At 39.9% G+C, this 21,795-nt stretch overlaps 1 protein-coding gene across 15 annotated transcripts in view; it reads right to left on the reverse strand.

Moving 5' to 3' along the window:
- Window positions 1–779: 779 nt before the first annotated feature.
- Window positions 780–21,795, reverse strand: part of ABI1 (abl interactor 1) — a 77,933-nt gene continuing 56,917 nt past the window's right edge. Inside the window, exons 4-12 of one of the 15 annotated variants that reach the window (XM_086861493.1) lie at window positions 19,192–19,206; window positions 18,368–18,468; window positions 15,074–15,214; window positions 13,237–13,337; window positions 12,245–12,319; window positions 10,517–10,693; window positions 7,601–7,687; window positions 3,284–3,469; window positions 780–1,662 (exon numbers count right to left, since the gene is read on the reverse strand). In XM_086861493.1, the coding sequence (XP_086717619.1) occupies window positions 1,487–1,662; window positions 3,284–3,469; window positions 7,601–7,687; window positions 10,517–10,693; window positions 12,245–12,319; window positions 13,237–13,337; window positions 15,074–15,214; window positions 18,368–18,468; window positions 19,192–19,206 (1,059 nt within the window). In that variant the 3' untranslated portion in view covers window positions 780–1,486. The remainder of the gene's footprint in view (window positions 1,663–3,283; window positions 3,470–7,600; window positions 7,688–10,516; window positions 10,694–12,244; window positions 12,320–13,236; window positions 13,338–15,073; window positions 15,215–18,367; window positions 18,469–19,191; window positions 19,207–21,795) is intronic. The other 14 variants (XM_086861497.1, XM_086861503.1, XM_086861520.1 and 11 more) reach the window with 14 other exon arrangements.

Below are 21,795 nucleotides of genomic sequence, written 5' to 3' on the forward strand. Positions count from 1 at the left end.
ATACTGGTTTACTGTAAAAGACTACATGTGGATTTACCTGGTTATATGAGTTCCAATTCATGCTATTGGTGGCTACCAATGATGCAGAATTTGAGACTGCTACCAAATGAATGCTTTTGTACAGAAAACGAAAGGCTTGGTATTTCTAACTCACACTAAAAATGAATGATTCACCAGCCAGTCAAACCTGCAACTCCATCACTTTCCATCACTCATTTATAGAATATATTCTGTAGCACCCTAGAAGCCGCCTTTGAAGTCCCAGACACATTCCTCTCACAGTAATTACCCAGTACTACCACATTCCTTCTGAGGTTATTTCAGCCACAGAATCTGTAGAGCAGGGAAGCACACCCTCTCTGGCTATCTGTGCCTGTGATCCCCTAACAATGGCCAGGTTCCTGTCACATGTGCTCCCCTGGGTGCTGTCTGGAGGAGAGCCTGCTCCTGCTCCCTGGGGCACTCCCCAGAGCCACACAGAATGTTCCCACACACAACTGTCAGCTACTGATCCTGTCCAACTTACTGCATCCAGCTAACTAGATTCAATCAAGTACCCTCACTAAAATTAAGTGTTGTCAGGAAAGAACTTCTAAGAGTATGTATAAGTGTGTAATTCAGGTTTCAGATCTAATTTATTTGCCCTCTGTCACTGATAAAAGTCATGTTACAAATATTTGTTTTTTAGTACATTGCCTGGGATAACACAGCCACGATTTTGCTACGTTAGCATTCCAAATTTCTTTGCCAAGCCAACCAAAAAAGTAATGGACAAGACCTTCGGTTCACTTATATATTTATGAATGGAAAAAGTCAATGTAAATTTACTCATTAAAAAAACTTGGGTACAAATTACACATACATAAGACCACCCATTTTTTGAATCACATGGACACCTTAGACCCAAACAACTCATTGTAATAGACTTTAGTGAGAATACTCCAGGTAAAGATTACAACAATTGGAAGCATCTTGGATTTTTAAAAAAGTATATTTCAATACATAAGTTTGTATGCATGCTTTAAACAAATATAGTTCAAGAATGAGCAAAGAGTCTAAACAAAAAGTAATATGACCAGCACTAACATTAAATTTCTCATCCAGGTTTTAATATGTTAGTCTAACGTAGTGTTAGTTACCATGCTGTACTGAAAAATGTAATGGCACAATCTGATCATGGTTCATTAAATATTATACCCTACTTCCCCATAATATTTAGGCTGGTCATAAAATTAACAATGTATAAGTAAATAAGTATAACCAGTTATAGACAGTTGCTTGTTTTACAAATTGCCGTCAGGTAAGACATACTGTCCCCAGAGACTCAGAGATGGACATTCAATCATACCATTAAAACAGTATGGCCTGAAGAAATGGGCACAACTTTGAAAGTATATTAAGACAATTCTGTTAGCTTTTAGTTACCCCTTGTAAATAATCATGGTATGACTTTAATACAAGACCAAACTTTGAAAAGCAAAGGATTTTAATCGGCATAGTGCATGATTGATTCAACGTAATTCCCAGGAAACAAGCCAGTTACTCGATTGCAAACTCCTTCATACCAGCCATCATCATTCTTCTTTATCACGTAAATGATTGCACCCTCCATAAACGACAGCTCATCGTCTTTGTCTTTTGTATAGTCATATATAGCAACAACTGTGGAACAAACAGGGACACATTTAGCATTTTATTAATAGCAACAGTATTAAAAAAAAAAAATTGTACTTCAGAAAATGTTAAAACATTAGTTTGCTATCCTGGGATTCTCAATAATGAATTCTCATGCTTTTCCTGTTGAACATTAAGCCCAGAAAATGGAATTTCACTTTCCTTGCAACATTAGCTAGCACTAAGAAGTGGGTGGTGACTACAATGAACACTCATTTAAGCTGCTGACAGAGAAGTACGTTTGACTGTGACACCGTAAAGTGCAGCTTATAGACACTTAAAAGCTGAGTTGGGCAGTAACTGACTTGTGTGGTACCCATTTCTGACCAGATTACCTCAAAAGCATGTGGATCCCTTTATATGAATCTCTTAATTAGAACACGGCTAAAAAAATTTTACAAAAATCATTCCACTGTTGGCACCTTAAAGTGGGCTTGCACACATCGCTGCTAAAGCCATTGCACACAAATGAATAGTCTTTCCTGTAGAACTTCTATGTCATAAAGAGTTCTGGCATTACTTTTCATGGAGCTGCACTGAGTGCAAGTAGGAAAGTTGCTGAAGAAGAATGTAGAAGCAACATCTGTTATTTTCAGTACCTGCTTGGTGTGTACCTTACTCTTACCAACCGCCAACTTGCTGTGTGTGATTAACAAAGCGGAGATTTCCCCAAGGAACAAATGTTGCCACCACAAATACTGGAGTTAAAAACTTACCACTGTGAATATACAGACTTCAGATATCATAGTCTTACCCTTCAGAAGTTAATATGGATATGCAATTGATCAGCTTTATGAATTCCAAGAATCCACTATTTTACACCTATGTATGTTCTCTGATATCTGATGTCTTAATGCCTAGCAATGATGTGCTGCATCAGTTATTTTCATCCCATGGGTACGTCCTGCACACAGTCCAGCTCGAGTGAAGATGGAACAGAGGAGCTCTGCCACAAATATCACCAGTACCTGGCCCCATTTCATACTCACTGCAGCACTGGCCAGCTCATGAGAAAACTGGCAACACTACTGCTGACAAAATGGTCAGTGCTACAACACAGATAACTCCACAGGCAGGAAATCTGCTTGTCCATTATTTATGGGAAGAGATGTTTAATATGTGACTTCATACCTAAGCACAGTTCACAGTCTGCTGATCTGGAATCACTGATAAATCTCCAACAAGGCCTCAACACATTTTATAGTTCAAAGGCTAATAATCCACTCTAGTAATCTAGTTTGATGAGATAAATACAGCTTGGAATTTCTGTCTGTTTTGCAGCAGTTTGTAGATGACTGCCCAGCAATCCTGAGGTAGGTACAGACAGTCCAGCTCATAAAGATGAAAGCCATCCCATTTACATCTGCTTACTATGAAGAAGCTTTCTTTTTCATCCATTCTAGAATGCTTGAAGGGATTTTATAATTTGTCCAAAGAAGGATTATGTCTTACCACATTAGGTGTGGACAAACTACAGAAAGCATGGTTTGCGTTCTGACTTAGGAGAGACAATGACTTTTTTCATCAGAACCATGCTAAGTCCTTCATTCCCTTCAGATACCATTAATCCTCTGATACTGCACTAACACAGCCACAATGCTTCTCTTACCTTTCTCTATGTAGTTTTTAGGTGCCCAGGCAGGATCTCCATCTGCATAGGGATCGCTGTACTGCACAACAGCAGCTTCCTCATCCTCATAATCCACGGGGGGTGGGGGTGGAGGAGGAGGAGAGTCATCAAACATCGGCATCTCATCAGGAGGTGGAGGCGGGGGAGGAGTCGGGCTATCAGCAACTAGAAACATTTGGACATTATTGGTTTTTCTTAAATCAAGACAGTGTAGAGATGCAAACAAACCTGAGGCTGTACACTGTAAATAAAAGGGTTGGGGGGGACAACACACACAGCATGCACTATAATACCATGCACTGATTAGAAACAGAGGCTTTGTATTAACAACTACAACACATAACTATATTTGTTATTAGTGGTCAAATCTATGTGTAAATGCTACTAGAGTCAAAGCACATGCTGCGGGGCATAAGCTGAACATCAGCAGAGAGGAAAGCTTCCTGCTCCAATGTCCATGCGCTGCAGCGTTAGCTATGGAGGACTCCGAGTGGCACCCTCTGAGCCAGGCAGCAACAGGCCTTTGACCGGGCCAGCAGCTTGATTGGTTTTTAACAAATCCTTTGTTCGCAACTTGAAGTCACTTCAATTTACTCCTGAACACTGCTTCCTTGGATTCTTTCTCTCTCAGAGCTAGCATGAGGGAAGAAAAAGATCTGGTGTGGATCATAAATACTAGTCTCTTCCCTTTTTAAAAATTTAACCAGGTAAGAGGAGGCCAAGCGATTCTTCTGCAGGAGAAAAGCTTTGTACAGATCCTTATCTTGCAGAATAGCTTGTGTGTGCGCACACATTCAGGAGTCAATTAACAAATGGAAAACTATGATAGGCAGCTGCTGCTCTTAGAGAAAAAGTGCTCAAGGAATCAAATTAAATAAAGCGAAATGTCAAATCCCTGCCCTGAGATTCTCCAATCAGCACAATTACAAGTTGCTTTGGGAAAGGAAAAAAGAGAAAGGCATTACGATACAAATCACTTTTAAAATCAGTTCATTAAATTAGTTTCCAGTAATGTTGACAGCACCTGACAGCGAGATAAAGAGATGGCATACTCAGATGCAGGACATCAAGTCACTTTGTCCTATCCTTAGGGAGATGTGGACCACTACACACGGACCTGGTGTAAGCACTATGAAGCCCAAGTTACTGAAAGGAAGCTACTGTTACTAACACCAACTTGGTTACATAGCAACACAGATTCATTTCCAAGAGCTGAGATTCTGCATGCTGAAAACACAGGCTGAAAACCACTGCTCTAGGCAGGGTTTGATGGAACAAGGCATCAGGCCCCAGAATGTGCAGCTCCAGCACACAAATTTTGAAAAGAAAGCCAAGCAAGTGAGAAAGAACAACACTGCACTGAATTAAGCTTTAACTACTGTCAGTTACAATGGCACTGGAGATTAGAAATAAGGGTTTTGTTTGCCTGAACAGTTTTTACTTTTGGCTAGTCACCACTCTAGTGGTGACTTAACCTTTGCTCTTCAGCCCCATGGCCCTGGCAAGGGACTCAGGCACAGCTCCCATGTCCTGTCTGGGTCAGACTGGCTGCACTGGGACAGGTCTGGCACCTGCTGCCATGGGCAAAAGGAGGCAGGAGCTGCTGGGACAGGGGCTGTCCTCAGCCCAGGATCCAGCCCACTCCCTTCCCTTGAAGGGCCAATTCTTTACCTGCAAGCCCAGCTCCTCTTCAACTTGACTAGCTGAGCTGAACACCCCACAGCTCTCTCCATCAATAAGACTGGCTGCCACTGTATTAGTGATTCCTCTCCCATACAGAAGCCCATTTATGTCACTTGGAGACAGACTAACAAAGTCTTTGGCGGAGTGAATGCTATGTCCTGCCCATTACTGAATAGCACTCACAGACAGGCTTCATTAATCCACCACAGATACATGACAACACCGTTTGTGAATGGACTGGTTCTATGCTGCAGTTCAGTACGTCTTCCACAAATGTACTTCTCCCCTTAATTTCTGTCTGCAGCCAGGAAAAAAAAACAAAACAGAATTGAAACAACAAAAATTTGAGATCTTGAGAAATCCTTACCTTATGATTTTTTTTTTAAATTTAAAAATAAAAAAAGTTATATTTATTCAGCAGTGAAGCTGCAGATTTCAAAAGAAGTAAAGAGAGCAGGAAATGCAAGTGTGAAAGCACCAAGACATATTCTAACTGAGATGCAACGCAGAAACTGCAAGCTTTATGGGAAACATTTAAAACAATTCAACTTCACATTTAAACAAAGGGAGAGAATGAAACAGAAAATTAGACAAGTGCCACTCCATTGAAGTATCCCCTCGCCTCTTGGACTTTAACCTAGACTTTTCCTGGATCTAAACTTAGCCAGACTCTAGGACAGCATCACTTCTCCTAGGGGAAGGGGAAAAAAAACATGCAAAAAGCCACTCAAAATGAGAAAGGGTAAAGGGATAGGTATTTATGTAGCTCCAAACTGAGATCTTCTCTTGTATGTATTCCCATCCTTGTTCTTTAAATGGGGACCAGCAGATTCCTTTTGAAAGGACTGGGTGTGAGAGTACAGCAACTTAAATCAACTGTCCCTGAGCACCAGACACACTGGTTTGGATACCGGAGAAAAAGAAGAAGCATCGCGTAATTTCTAAGGCCTCTCTGTCCTTGTCCTCTGAAAGAAGTCCACAAGCAGAGGATGCTGCTTTCCAAACCTGCAGATCTCTATGATAAGGTAAAGACAAGCCTACCCACATGTCTCCCTAACACCAAAGACTTCTTGCAGAAAACGAGGCCAATGAAAGTCTAGCACGCAGTGCCAAAACTCAACAACAGCCTCTACAGCCAGTTTTGCTGAGCGTATGCACAGGCTGCCACACACACCCCCGCCTCCGGAATGAGGCAGCAGCAGCTCCAAGCCATAATCATTATATAACTTTCCAACCCAAGGGACTATTAAAAGAAATAAAATAAAGAACAATTCCTATGACCAGATTTCAAGCTTCAGCTGTTTTGCTGCAACCTCATTCACAAGTCGGCTTGCATTTTGCTGTTGCACGCACAAGTCAGTCTGTCCCTTTCACCTCCGCTCTCCCAAGGGCTGTGTTATCTCCACGAGGACAATACTTGGAACAATTCAGAAGCAGGTGTCAATTTTCTCAAGTTTATCTGCAAGTGAAGACATTCTGTAATCTTCATCTTCAGCAGGTTTTCCTCTACACAATATTTTGGAAAGTGTTCAACACAATTTTGTGGCATACTATTCTGCATCAACATGATTCTTACTGTTTACCTAGCACAACACCAAAATACCTTCTTTTTGAAAGAGAACCAGAGAGATGTCTCTTATCTCATGGGGAATACTCAGAACACAACCACTTAAAAGCTCCAATGGGAAGCAGAACAGCAGCACTACTCAGACCTGGGGTCCCTAAATGGATGCTGCAGCTATACTGCTAACTGGATAGCAGTAGCCCCTGAGATCCTAGCAAATCTCAAAATGGCTCCCAAATGCTCTAAAAACATTTTTTATTTATTTCATGCTCTATGTGCATCACATTCAGTCTTTTGTTTACAGAACTGCAACAAACTCCTACAGAAAAGGATATCTCCAGATCAGGAACATGACTTTCCACCTGCATTAGCACCTGAGACAGTAACACTCACCTGAAGGGAATCAAGCAGTAATGGTAAAAGCAAAGTTACCAGTATAAACGCAGCACAGCTAGAGAGCACCTCTCATAAACCTAACAAGCAGAGCTATGCTGCAAGAAGCTCAGCAGGGAAATAGGAGAACACAAGGAAATGGAGAATGAAAGGCTGCTGAGGAGAGATGTCTTACAACCTCCTTTGTAATGCATTAGATCTTTAGACTGCACATTTTCAATTGACTGTACAGCTTCCTGAAAAATGCTACAGTATTGGAATCAATGATTACACATTACACCTTCAGACAGCCTAACATAAGCCTTTCTAATAGAAACTGATCAATTATCCCTAATGAAAAAGGCAGGGTGATTCAACATGAAATTAATATTTTCAATTAAAATACAATTTTATATTCACACCAAACATATGCCACATTTCACACTGTACTTCTGTAATAAATTTGCAGTTCAGAACTTAAATGGGTCAGTAATAATCGTGCATATATTATAAAATATTGAAGAGTGTGCCCTTCAGCTCCAATAGCATATTGACACTAGAATGCAAGATGGTATTAGCTTCTGGAAAAGGAAACAAAATAGAGTCTGACTTGCCAGCCATGCATGCTAGAAGAGAGTAGGCTCTACCCTTTAACAGCTCAGCTTGTCCGAACTTACTGTTTTCCTGCACCCTGGCCACGAAGCCTGTGAGAGGTATCTGTGGAGTCAACTGAGGCATAGGGGGAGGGGGTGGAGCAATAGAAACTGGTAGCAACACACACACCATATCGGGAAAGTCAAATGGACAAAGGAAAAAAAAAGGGAACAAACAAAAGCAGCCGTCAGTAACGAGGACCACAAAACAAAGTATGTAAAGAACAACAAGAACACACACACACAAGAACCTTCTTCAAGCTTGTGTTTCCAACAAGGCTGAATTCGTGGTTAGCCAATGGAGGATCAAAAGCAAAGCATGCCCGTGTTCAGCCAGGTAACAGCCGAGCGCAGGCTGCGTGTCTGGAAGCTCACAGGGTGCATGTGAAGGTTCTTGCTCTGTCACACATTTTGTGTGCTTCACCTGGGGAGCACATGAAGTTGAGCTTTTATCTTGCTGCTAAATAGGCACTACTCAATTTAGCAGTTACCTTTTCAAAGTGAGCTACTAGAAGTAGAGGTGATGTTTCGCAAGATTCTGGACTCCTCTAAAATCAAAGTGGAGAGCTGCATCAAGTGCAGCAAAGCAGCACTGACACAGAGCAAAGACAACTTTTGCAAGGGGTACAATGTTCCAGCATCAATACTTCACATTCACACAGGGAGCACCTCCTATCACTGTGCTCTGCTGGGATAGGGGCAGTCAGCTAGCTTACTGCATTTCAGTTTTTCTCAAAAAAAGGGACCTAGTTGCTTGCTGGTAAAAAAAAATAAATGGGTCTAGAGCAGAGTGGAGCTTTACTAAGTCTTCTGTGGTAAGAGGGCACTCAGCTACCTAAAAGGCTGGCAAAGGCTTCAACAGCTCCAAGTGGATACAGGAGCATGCAGAGTTCCTCAGGAAGCCCTTGCAGGCTCATCTTCTCTGAAGTATGCGCCTGTCTCTGGTGAGTAATGAGACATGTGACCACAGCCGTGCTCAGAGACACTGGGCTGACAGTCCAGATGTTCAACTCTTCCCTGCACAGGTAGGGAAGAGGAATGGGATCAGTAGGGCAAGCCACTCAAATTATCAGCTCTGGTAGGACACTACCCCCTCTTAAGTGCAGAGAATGAAAAGCATATAACAAAACCCCACCCAGAAACTCAACAAAACATCAACTCATTTTTTCATACTGTGTCTGTTCCTTCACAGTGGAATTTCTCTTGCACTGGAGCAGAGAAATTCCTGTGAAAGTGGGAATTCAGCAGGGTAATAATCCAGTTGGAACCAAATTTGAAAGAGGTTCTGTTCTTCCAAGTAAGCAACAGTTTTAAATAAAGCTGTAACTAAGATTAATGTTTGATGAATTAAAATGAAGCATTTAGTTCATTACAAAACCAATAATCAAATAAACTGTATGGGATAAATGATCAATAAAAGCAGGAGAACAAACAGTGTCTCACAAAATTGAAGTAAACATCTAAGAAAAACCAGAGCATTTGTTAGCATGAAAAGTAAAACCTTAAGGAAACATGGGACCTGGGTTTAATGTCAAGACAGTAGCACTAAAAAAAATAATCACCAGAAACAGAGGAAAACAGTTTCAAGTAGCAAAACACACCAATCAAAATACTGTTTAAAAAATGCTGACCATCAGTATTTTGAGAACACCAGAGAGGCTAGATTAAGAAACAGCACCTGCATTTGAGCAAAAAATTGCTTTGGACAAATGTAAATGTTCAGAAACAGTGGTTGCACAGCATTTAAGACAACTGAACTATTTCCAGAAGTAAAATCCTGTTTATTTAATGGAACTCAACTGTTCAAGCAGGAGGGAGTTTCTGTTGTTATGGTGAATTAATTTGGAGGAATAAAAATGTGGAGGAAAATGAAATGCTAGTATGGGTGAGCAAGAGTAGGAGGAAAATCAGGTTTGGAAAAAAAGAAAAGATAGATAACATGTCTGCATATAAAAATGCTTTTGGACAAATGTAATACTTCTAAACTACTCAGAAAACTCTTCACTTGAGTGTCTCAAGTATTTTAAAAGCATTCTTTTCTTAAAAGTACACAACAGTAAACAGTGGTCTAAAGAGATCTTGAAGCCAAACATCAACATTTCTTTTCAAAAGAAATGTTCCTCTGAAGTTTAAAGAGTTGGCATTCTGAACTCCACCAAGCAACTACCACTCCTCAATATATATTTGATGAAAATTTATGGAAATGGCAAGGAAGAAGTTTCCTAATAGAGCTTCATACCAGTAGCTAAGAACCTTACTTTGCAGATCTTTCTGCAGTGAACCTTGTTTGCCCTCTCGGGGTAGGCAGGCGGGAGGCTGCTGACCAAAACCTGCTCTCTTGCCCATGGCATCCATCCCTTCCCTCATTCATCTCCTTCTCTACTCCTACCAGTGTGAAAGCAAAGAGAAGTTGTCTGCTAAAAGACAGAGACTAAGCTCTTTAACAGTCAAGCTTAAAGCTAAGAACAAAGGAGAAACTTGGAATCAGGAAAGGATTTAAGAAAGAGACAAAGACAGGGAGAAACTGTGCAACAGGGACATGAGCATTGTGCTCAGATGGTATTCTTTTGCCATTATCCAAATAGTGGGGGGCTGTACTACAATCACATTAGGTCTCCCACAAGAAAACCCTGGGTTTAGTTTATGTTCTCCAAGCACACCTGAAATGCTAAGTATAATGTGCCTATTATTAGACAGGCAATCCTAATAATTTCTTGTCATGAGTAACAGCAAACAAGTCAGGGGGAAAAACAGTATAATTGCATATAGTGCAATCACTGTACAATTTCAACATGGTTTTTCTTGTTTGTTTTTCTTTCTGTTTCAGGAAAGAAAGCAGTAATCTCATTGATGCTTTTCATAAATGAATTAAAATGCCATGCATGCTTTTACAATCATTTTGCTCAAAACAGTTTGTGATTTCAGAGCTCAGCAGCTTACTTGAATTTTGAGAATAAAGAGGCCCGCCATTAACATGAGGTTGAGCAGAAAATGGGGCAGTCACAGAAGGATTCCGTCTGTATCCACCAGAAGATGCTGAAGAAGTGGTAGAGTTGTGTCGCGAGATTTGCCTGGTCATTGTGCCATACTGGGAGCCAGGAGCTGAACCAGGAGCAGCTGAAAAGCATTAGCCAGAGGAACCAAGGAAAAGACTTAAGCAGAGCATTACTTAGGATAGAATGCAGAAAATAGAAAAAGTCCAGAATGTGGAAAATACTTGATTACAGTTCTCCAATAATTTAAGGTCAGTAACAGGCAAATAACAGAAAAACAAACATCCCTGTTACAATCAATAATGAGAAAAAACACACAGAACATAAACCAACACTCATATAAAGGGCATTGAGAAATGCTGAGAGTACTTTGAGAGACTGGATTGGACTGGAAAATTGAATCCAACTCTTAAGTGTATCTCAATTATGCTACATGCAATAATACCCTTTATTAAAAGGCACACAGAAAAAAAATCCACATTCTGCTCAAAATAAATGATCTCTACCGTAAAGAACATGCGTCCAATCTAATATGAAACAACACTCTAACAGAACAGTGAAACACATGTCATGAGCTTCAGACACTTGACACATTTATCAACCATATTTGCTGGTTGCACTTTCATATTGATGGAATTTGTACTAAAAATTAGAATCACCAATGCCAGCTGAGAAAGATCTCATTCATTCTTCATGATAAGCACCCATCTTTACCCTCCACCTACTTGCTGCACAAACTTCAAGGTTGACAAAACAGTTTAAGTTCTCTTTCAGATTAACCTCTGACAGAAAATCACACCTTGCAAACTAATGCATCTCACATGTTGCAGTTCCATGAATTAACACAATTCTTAAATGCAAAAACTAGTTTACAATAAAATATTTTGTGCTCTTATATACATATATATATATAAGACACAAACAGCAAGCAGTCGGAAGTTTGCAGTCTTGTAATGTTATCCAAAGTCACTTTCACTTAACATTTCAGTAAGGGAGAGTGCAAAAGGTTATGTGGGTCAAAGCCTCCAAAGCTAGTTTCATAATTCAATCAATTATTTTTGTCAGCCTGTGACAGGAAAGGGTGGGGTATTTTTTCCTGTCTATTTTGAAAAGTACTATTTTAAGACCCCACCCTAATGCTTGAAGCAATTTCTTAAGAACTGATGGTTCATATCCTCAAGTCTTCCAGTTTGACACCTGCCTGCAGCATTATGGAATCAAAGCCAAGCCACTGTGACAGACACTTGTGCTGTCCACTCACTTTATGCCGACAGAATAGAACACACACATGACCCGACACATAACCTACCATTTCTAAGCTAGAATGCAACTGCTGTGACTTGGTTTCTGCTGCAGGAGTTACCAATATTCAAGCTGATTCTGAGATCTTATAGATCAGATTAACTGGATCTTCGCTTAATTTGGCGTGTATTTCAAGCAACTAGCAGCCTTTTTTCCATACCTAGTGCATTTAGCTTCAGAGGCTTTAGCCACAGGAAATTAGTGGAGATTAGATATATTGAAAAAAATACCCCCAAAAAATCCCAGAACTGATTTTTGTAATAAAATCACCAAGGTCTCATTACAGAAGAAAAAACACCCTAAGTTCATTAGGAAGAGATGATTATTGATTATGCAGCATGACTGCAATCACTTCAGCATTGACAAGTCTCACCTATCAGACTGCCCATCGGGAGAGGTGGAGGCAGTGGTGGTGCTGGCGGGGCTCCAGGAGGAACAGAAATGTGTGCTAATAAAATAGTTTATATTCCTAATTAGGCTATATTATTAAAAGTAAAATAAAAAAAAAAAGTACAAGCACTTGATAGGCTTCCCAAACAAATATGAAAATTCAACTTCAGCTAACTAATACAAATTCAGACCCCGATCCTAATCCAGGGTTCTGTATATGTCAATCTTTATTCTCATTTACTTTTATGGGATGCCAGAGGATAATAAGATTTCATGCCTATTTGTACCACTGCAGGACCAGAAAAGGTTCTGGAAAAGGAAAGCCTATATGTATACAAGAAAGTGAAGACTTGTCATCCAAGAAACAGAGAAATCTCTGCAATAACAATATTACATTACACCAAAACTCTACTATTTTCTTATGTCTAACAGGCTTGAAAAACATACAGTAAGTGACTGGGCTAGTTTATTACTAAGATAATAATAACAACAATAATAAAGGACCCTACTCAATCTTACCATTCATCATTCTTAAACACAAGGGAGTGTTTCTCCAATGCTGAGAGATCCCACACGGTTCTTTCACCACAGATGGCAAAGTTAGCAGAGTATTTCAGAAGCCAATGTTTCCCATTAAACATGTGCATAGTTGCTGCTGCTCTCAGGGCATCCAGAAATTGTAGACACATTTAAAATTACAGTCAAGCTTTAAAAGGATACGTTTGTCTTTTACTCCCCTTGTGCACCCTTGATTGTCTTGTAAAAACATGGACCAGCAAACATATTTTAACCGCTCATTATTCAGTAACTGTCCTGCAACTACTCCTGGCAAAGAATTAAAACTTTAGACATCACTCAGCACACGTGATTTTCCTGAGGACTGTGCTTCAGGGCAGTTTCTACCCCATCATGTTTAGCCAAAGTCCCTCTGCAAACACAGGGAAGTGAGGAGCAGCCTGAAGGAGTTGCACATACCTGGCCCGATGGTTGGCGGTGAAGGTGTAGGCACGGCAATGGGAATGCCAATACTGCTGCTTCCACTGTTCTCTCGACTGCCACTTCCTCCACTACTGCCACTACAGAAGAAAACAGAAGTATTAGCATAGCATCTCCTACAAAAACATACCATCAGTCACACTTCTTGTGTGAGCTCTGCTAGCTTAACTCAATTACAGACTGTTGAAAAACTCCCAATTAAACGCATCTGTCTTTACCTACAATTGCATACAGATAATGAAGTCTGGATGCATTATACTCCTAATAAATGGAATTAGCTAAACTGATAAACATCACTATAACTAAAATGTGCAATTAAATGCTTCAAAAATAAAAAGGTAATCAACCATGAAAGTTCTAGGCAATGGAGTAACAACTGCAGGAATAGTTCAGGGGCCTTGTAATAACTGAAAGAAGTATGCTGGGGCTGGAAGACTTCATGGCTAAACTCTAAAAAAATAATTAGGATTAACTATGCTGTCAACTGAAGGAACATTTCCTCTACTCAGAGCAGAAGTTTAGATTGCTAAGTTTTCAACTGAGAATGGACATGATAAACCCCTGGGTGGGGTCTGGGGTACAGTGTGCCTAATTTTCTGTATATCTAACACTCCCCATTACCTATGCACATACCCTTTTTGTATGAGAAGTTTCTTTCTAAGATTATCTGTAAGGTTAACAGTACAGCCAGCTCAAAATTTGTCTAACTAATGTAATATGACACGCAAATCAGAGGCCAGCAATGCAAAACCTAGTAAACTGCTGGATAACATTTCTACACGTGCCTATAGAGGCCATAACATTTATTTTCTTAGAGGGAACTGAAAAAGAATAAAAATTGACATAGAATCTGTCCTTATTCGTATCTAAGAGCAATCCTTAGTTCAAGTCCTGAATTTATATGCATTAAATGGATAATGTAAAGGAAATAAGCAGTGAGATGTTTTGAAGCCAAAACTCCACTTTAGTTCATCTGCGGTAATTAAGAGTATTCAGTGAGGTTCTAGCTTATTTACCACTCCTGGATAGCTATAAATCAGTCAAGAGTCAAGCACAAATCATTCAAATATATCTCTTTAGAAAATAAGGTTACAAAAAGAAAATCGGTGATCTGAAATGGAAGCAAATATAATTCCTTCAAAATCAGTGTTCTGTCTGCTGAAGACCTTGATCTTGTCACCATGGTTGCAGCTGAATTTCTAACTGCAGCCTACATAAAAGAAGATCTTGTGAGACAGGAGTAAGGAGCATTCACAGTAGCCAGCTAAACAAACTAACAAGATCCTCATGCAGCGACATTTAGAAGTTATTTAATTTTGACAGTAGCTTATCACCAACTGTGTCTAAAATACTCAGTCCCTGTTAGTGACCTACCATGTTTAACTGCCTACTGGGAGTTTTTAAAAAAAGAAAAATACTAAGAAAGAAGCTCTCAAAAAAACAAGCTAACCTTTTATTTCTAACTACATTGAATTCTTTCATCTGTTTTTTCCCTGCAGTTTGAAGCCTGTGATAAAAATCAAACTGAAAAAAGAATGAACTCACTCAAGAGACACAGAGAAACATTTAGCCTTGCAATTCAAGAAGAAAATAACAAGTTTTTAAAAGCTACACTCAGAACATTGAATATGAAGGCACTTCTTCGTGTTTTGGAAGTCAGCAGTGCAGTAAAGTTCTGCTGATGCAGTGGTAGAATAACCCACCTTTTTGCCTTTCAACAATAAGCCGAGAGGCACAATGCTTCAAGGCTTTTCTGTGACTTTTGTAAGCACTGGCTTGCCAGGCAGGAAAGAGTTACTGTGGGAAGACACATTACCTGTGTGTTCGTGGTCTCTGGTTCAAGGAAGCTGTCCTTCCTGGACTGTGCTGACTGCCCAGCCTGGCAGGGCTGGTCATGTAATCATTCGGGACTGTTGGCGGCTTGACTGGCTCCAGGGTTTTGTAAGGAGTATTTCGTCTGGTCAAGGAAAAAAAGATTTGAAGACAGATTTAAAGGGTAAACATGTGAAGTTGTAAATCCTTTTGTTTTCTAAATTTTTCATGAAAGATCACTGCAGTGACCCACACTGTAGTATATTAAAATTCCAGTGGACAGGGTAGACAGGTCACAGTCAACAGCCCAAAGTAGTCTTACATAGATAGATCTATAGAAGTTGGCCTACAGTACAAAAACTGGTCAAAAAAGCCTAAACTAAACTAACCACCCAAAATACATTATTTGAGCAACCTAACATAAAATAGCTGTATCTGCATAACACTCTGGGTTACCTGTTGGCACATAACAAATTTCTGTTGCACCAATCTCCTCTTCCCTCCTCCCCCTTCCCTTCCCATCAGAATCCTTTACAAAAGTATTCTTGGCTAAAGGTATTCATCTCATTAAGACATCAGCATGGCTGAATCAAGATTCAAAGAAGTGACATTTGCAATCACCAGTGCTTTTCCTAGGAGCACTGCTTCATGCAGTAATCAAGCAACCTCATGTCACATAAGCAGACCTAAATAAAAGTGCCTCGTAGATGAGCTTCATTGTCTCTATTTTGTGGCCCAAGAATTTCAACCTAGCAGACTGCATCAAGTCAGAAATATAACACAGATCTTTCAAGATCTATTTACCAGACCCATTACTGCCATAAGAACAGTGCATTTATTGTACTGAATCGCAGAGTTCTTCAGTTCTCACCAGTAACTAAGAGATCCATTGCAAAACACAGAATCTGGCAATGCACCAGAGCTAACCAAAACCAAAAATACTGAACTACTGGCATTTAATAATTTGTTCAATTACTGGCTATAACCAAGTTGCTAAGTTATACAGCTTCCTGGTATTTTAAGAAACTTACCTACTTTCTACATTATGAAAAGCAACAGTATTAATGTTATTTCAGTTGGAAGCACATTAACAGTCTTCCCTGCTTATCATTTTTATTTGATAGTCTTTATATCTCTGTTGCTTACAACCAGAATCAAAATTTCTTCTTTTTTCCACAACTGATCTCCTTTGGCAGATCTATAGGTGGTGACACCCTGCATATTAAAATCATCTAGAATTCTTCATATAGACAAGCTAATTTACAAACACCACAGTATCTGAAAACAGTTACAGTATTTCCACTTTTTTCTTTGAGAGGTTTTAATAATAAATTGTTATAGAAGGAAGACAAAAAAATTATTTCCTGACACTGGTCAGAGCTCCCCACCTCACTGTCCCCCAATATTTTAGGGTGATCCTGGGAGCCCGTACCACCAGGGAGAGCTACAAGGAGCCCAGGGCCTTGCTTTGCTCCAGGACCCTCAAGGAATAACATCAACTTCTCCTGCCACATCAAGCTCCAGCAACTCACTTATTCTTCCATGGTACCTCCAACCTGAGCACCCAATGATTTCCACAATCTCTCCCTGGTCCTGTGAAGAGACCCCCGCTTACTTCAGCCCTTTGCTTTTCATTCTGCGTGATTTCCATGCAGGACTCCCTCCACACCATATTCCTTTAGATGGTTCTGCCTTGGAGGCACAAGCTACACAACAGGCAGCACCTACTTAAAGGCTGATGTTACACATTAAGCTCATTCTGGTTTTACATACTTATCTCTGTTTTCTGGATCAAAGGGAGAAGAGTAGCATCCCTGCGGTTTCTAGCGATTTTTTCTGCATAAATTAAGGTAAGTCATGCCTGTGATATTTCATGCTTTGGCAGAGCACGGCTGCTCAAGACAAGAACTGTACTTCCTGAACAAGAAGGGCAGATAGAAATCTCTGTTACAAACCCACATTATTCCTCCCCCTCAGCCAACTGCTGCCACTTGTCAAGCTCATCTGGAAATGACATTCAGCTGATTAATCCTTATCAGGCATCAGCCAAGGCAAGCAAACAGCTCTGGCTTGCTCAGGGGGGAGTATTGAGAGAGGCAGTTCCCCAGTACATCAGCACTGCTGTTTCACTAGCAAGCGTCCAAGAGGACATGAAAGTGCTACCCAGGCTCCCAGGGCTGATAAACAACTCTCTCAGCTGGGATAAGAGACACAATTGGAATACTGATTTCATGCCCTTGAGCAATGGGAATTTTCAGAAAACATGCTGAGGAAACCTCTAGGTTAATTTCTCGGTGGAATATGCAGCAAACACTACCACCAAAGCATCAAATAGGGATTAAAAATTGCTAAGTCTTCAACAAAAGGAGTTTCTGCCTCTAATTTTCCTTGATCATTCCTCTTGATCTCCACCCTGCTCCATCTCATTATTCCTCATTTTTCCAGCTTCCTGCCTCTCCAAGACAACATACCTGAAGCCAACACAATCATGCCAGCCAGCTTCACAGTGCCTCAGTCCCCCACAGTATAAGGAGAAGGCTGAGTGTGATAAAAAAGTAGAATGTCATTCAGGATGCCTTTTGGAAGATGCTGCACTGTTGGGCAGACAGAACCGCATGGCACATGCACTGAGCTTCTCAAGTATTAATGTTTTGTCTCTAACAACAACTACTTGCTGGCACACCAAGATAAGCAGATTTCACTCCCCACAGGTCCATAGAAGCAAAATAGATGCAGGGAACTCTGCTCACAGTGGGACTTGGGAATAGCAAAATCCTTCCTCATTTAAGTATAAAAATAAAAATGCACAAGCCAGCGAGAATCAATGTTGCCACTGTGCTCACAATGCCATAAATTTTGCTTAGATAATGCAACAACTACAGCACAAACAGCTACTTCATAGCTCTTCTAATATTAAGAAATGAGTAGACAAGACCTTTACTCGTAAAGTCTTCCCCCACTGAAGTTAAAACTTTAAAATTCGTTTCTGTCACTAAGCATTTCTCCCCAGAGTCAGGAATAACAATATCCTGTATATTTATGTTTAATTTATATTTATTTTAATATGGGTATTTACCAATATCCATATTAAATCCTTCCCTGTGAAAAAAAAATTCTTTCAGTCATCCTGAAAACAAGAGTCAATGCAGCTGAAGGGGTTCATACAGAAAAGGTTATGGTGAATTTTTTTTGCTAAAGGCAACCAGAATTGCCATTTATCCACGAATTTAAGAAACACCAATACTGGCACAATTAAAAATATCAATTACACGGGAGGGACCGGGCAGTCCATTCTTACCCCAGAGTTCCCCGGCCTGACATGGGAGGACTTGGTGGCTTTTGTGTAGGCGGATTTGTTCTTGACAAGGTGCCAGTTCTTGCAGGCTGGTTATTTCCATGCTGAAATAAGGGAAAACATGATTTTATTTTTATAACAGAGAAACACTATTACTGACAGCTTTTTTTTTTTTAAGTGTAAGAATATGAAGTGAGAATTCCCAGACAGCTGTCAAACAGCAAGTTTTCAGCTACACATGAGACAGACACCAGTAAATACAAAGAGTCTAAGCACAAGCTTAACGTTATTTTTACTATTAATTAAAAACAGACATCAGAAAGATAGGCAATTGACAGGTTCATGCACAAATATCTTCTATCATATTTTTCCTTAGAGGGAAGCCGCATTTGTATTCATTGCCATTCCAATGTTAATAATTTAAATCAAACTTTAACATTGACAGTACAATACAGCCAGCATGGCCCAGAATTTCTTAATCTGTCCCTGCTATTTGACTAGCAGAGTCATTCAGGTTGTCTGGGAAGTCTCCTGCAAAAAATGTAAGTGAAGGGAAACAAGGCATCTACCGAATTCAGAGCAAAGCACTATATGTGTTAGAGAAATTAATGTATCTATGAATAAATGCAGATGTCAATGTATCATAGATATATTGACACACTAAATGCTGTAAATGAAAAAAAAAGTATAGCATGTTTAATCTAAATATCCTATGGAAAGCAGAAGAGAGTGTAAGAGAGCACTAGTTTTCAGTTTTAATGGCTCTGCAGCCTCTACTATCAGTCACATGAGGCACTGTGGGTCAAAGGAGAAATAACACTTCTTACCTTGGCTTTTAGCCACTTAACGTTGGCAAAAAAGGGGGGGAAAAAGGTAGAAATTAATGGCAGATCCATCACAACTGATACGACAGGTTAAACTAAAGATAATCACATTTTAAAGAAATCATTTGTGTCTACTAATAATTAGCTCATCCCAGTACACTAAGAGAGATTCTGCTGTGTCAGTTATTGAAAATTCAGTGTGTGATGAAGTGACCACAAGAAAAGTGCTTGTGTCAAAATTAAGTTTAGCTAAGCTTTGCCAGACATATCTGCCAGGTTCTTCATGGGCAGTGAAGGGTTGAAAAGCTCTCTGCTGACCATTCAAGTCCAAAACCAAATCAGTGCTATTTCAATAGCAATATGCACTTAAGAATTCATTCACAAAACCACACTTTCAGCAATGTGCACAGAATCGATGGCCTGTTGCTTTGACACTTAACCTTCCTATGTTTTCAAGAAATCCTAGCTGCTGCATTGAATGGTAAATAAAGAAAAGGGAATTTTTAAACAGGATGAGCAGCAGCGCCTTTCACCTCTGGTTTATTGATTGAAATCTGATTCAAGCCAGCACAACGCTGGCTTCTTATGTCCCTGTGTTGGCAGGGATATAATGATTGTTATTCTGAAATTTTAGCTCTTAGAATAAAGTCATTATATGACTCCACTGTATCATTTTAACAGCCCTCATGATTTCAGAGGAAAAAATATGAAAACTTGGCCTTATGAGGAAAATGTAACATTTAAAATAAGCCAAGTTCTTTCATTTTTGGGGGGTGCAAGGGGATCATGGGCAAGTGGTACAGGGGGATAGGCACTTATATTTTTGAAAGGGTTAATTTCACCAATAAAAAAAACAAAAAACAAAACAAATACAAACACCCAAACCAAAACGATCCCAATGCTTTTTTGAGATTGTTTGGAATTAAATTGTTACATCCAGAACAAGCCTTCTAAGGCAGAGCATTTCAAACTGTGGTTTGCATCTTCTTCTCCTGCTCCAAGAAACACAGACTAGTTTAAAGGCATCCATGAACTCAGTTAAAAAAGTTATTAAAACATGCTATACAGCAAACGTGCATTTGAGGCTTCTGACAGGGTCTGCAAAACCAATGAAAACCAGTTGGGGTTTACCAATCAGGCTTGAAAGCTCTGGCCATTAAGTTATTCATATTACAATAACAGGAACATAAATACTGTTGCAAAATTCAGATTAAAAAGTTTAGCTCTGGTAAGTAAATTTGAAGGTCAACCCATTTACTCAAAGCCTGGGCAGAAGTTTATCAGCAGAGTTCACAGGCATTTAAACCAACTCTGTCCCCACATACTTATTTCATGGATAAACATGCAGGTTCAGTTCCCAAGATGTCAGAGTACTCTCCCAAGTAGTGTATTTTTAAAACAGGCCTTTAATAATGAAATCTGCTTTCTCTTCTCACAGGAATATGTGACCCTTCCCCTTACTTCACCAGCTGCCAACAGCAATGGCATAATAAAAGGAATTTGTTAAAGGAGACCAAAAAATTAAACTCTTGGCTCTGTCCTTCCCCAGCAGACATAGCTAGAAACATTTTTGAAGGCTTAAAAGGAAGGGTGACATGGTTTCTTATCCAGCCTCTCCTACTAAATTTGCCTGCCTCAAAAATATAAAACCAAAAAGCGTCCTTCTTTCCTTCTCTTATGCAGTGTCACTCAGCATTTATGGTGAGTACTTCCACCCCCCTCCTAATCCCTGTTTCATTCTGCCTCTGCTGCAGCGACAGTCTGAATATCAAGGTGTAGCAATGGTTCAGTTAATCATCATCTTATTTCAAACCATACTACTGCTAGGTACACTAAACATTCATCTGAAGTCCAACAGCTCTTGACCTTTATTCCTGTCTCCAGGACTACATCAGGTGAGCTTCATCTCTTCTGCTACCAGTTAAACAATATAAAGATTGATACACACGATTGTTCAGAAGAATTAGAAACTACTGTCATGCTGCTTTCGATATGTAAAAAAGTCTGTAGATGTCCTCTCTGTTGTCAATATAAACAAGAATCACACAGGCAGGAAAACAAGGCCAGAACACAGAAGGAACTGGGAGAGAACAGCTTCTGATCCGAAAGACCTAAGTAAGGGGGGAAAGCAATTGAACCAAAGCAAGATGAACCATATGGCTATTTAATCATGGTTAACAAGCTAATTAGGAGGAGGCTTTTTATTTATCAGCTGAGCTTATGAGGTCAACATTGCTACATTTCTTGGTCTGAAAGCCAAATGTGATGCTTTCTAAGCAAAAAAACCTGCTTGGAATCGAGAACAGTTTATGCAGCAGGGTGAATTGAACAGACTCCGTGAGAATTGAAGGTGAAAAAAGGCATCAGAAAACCAAAAGGAGTGGCAACTATGTGCTTAATGTATGTGCAAGCATCCCTCTACAAATGCCTCTAGACCAGCCAGCCTGTTGGCAGAACATGACCATCACCAAATGCCTGATCAGTACCAGAAGGTCAGAGGCAGGAAGAAGGGAAATGCAGGGCATGAGGAGAAGAAGCCATAGCATCCATGTGGTTCGCAGCTTGAATAGGGAGTTCTGAGAGTTCTGAAGAGACTGTTCTGAGAGG

Source organism: Cyanistes caeruleus, chromosome 1 (genome assembly GCF_971803275.1).
Source record: "Cyanistes caeruleus chromosome 1, bCyaCae1.hap1.1, whole genome shotgun sequence".
Classification (NCBI taxonomy): Eukaryota; Metazoa; Chordata; class Aves; order Passeriformes; family Paridae; genus Cyanistes; species Cyanistes caeruleus.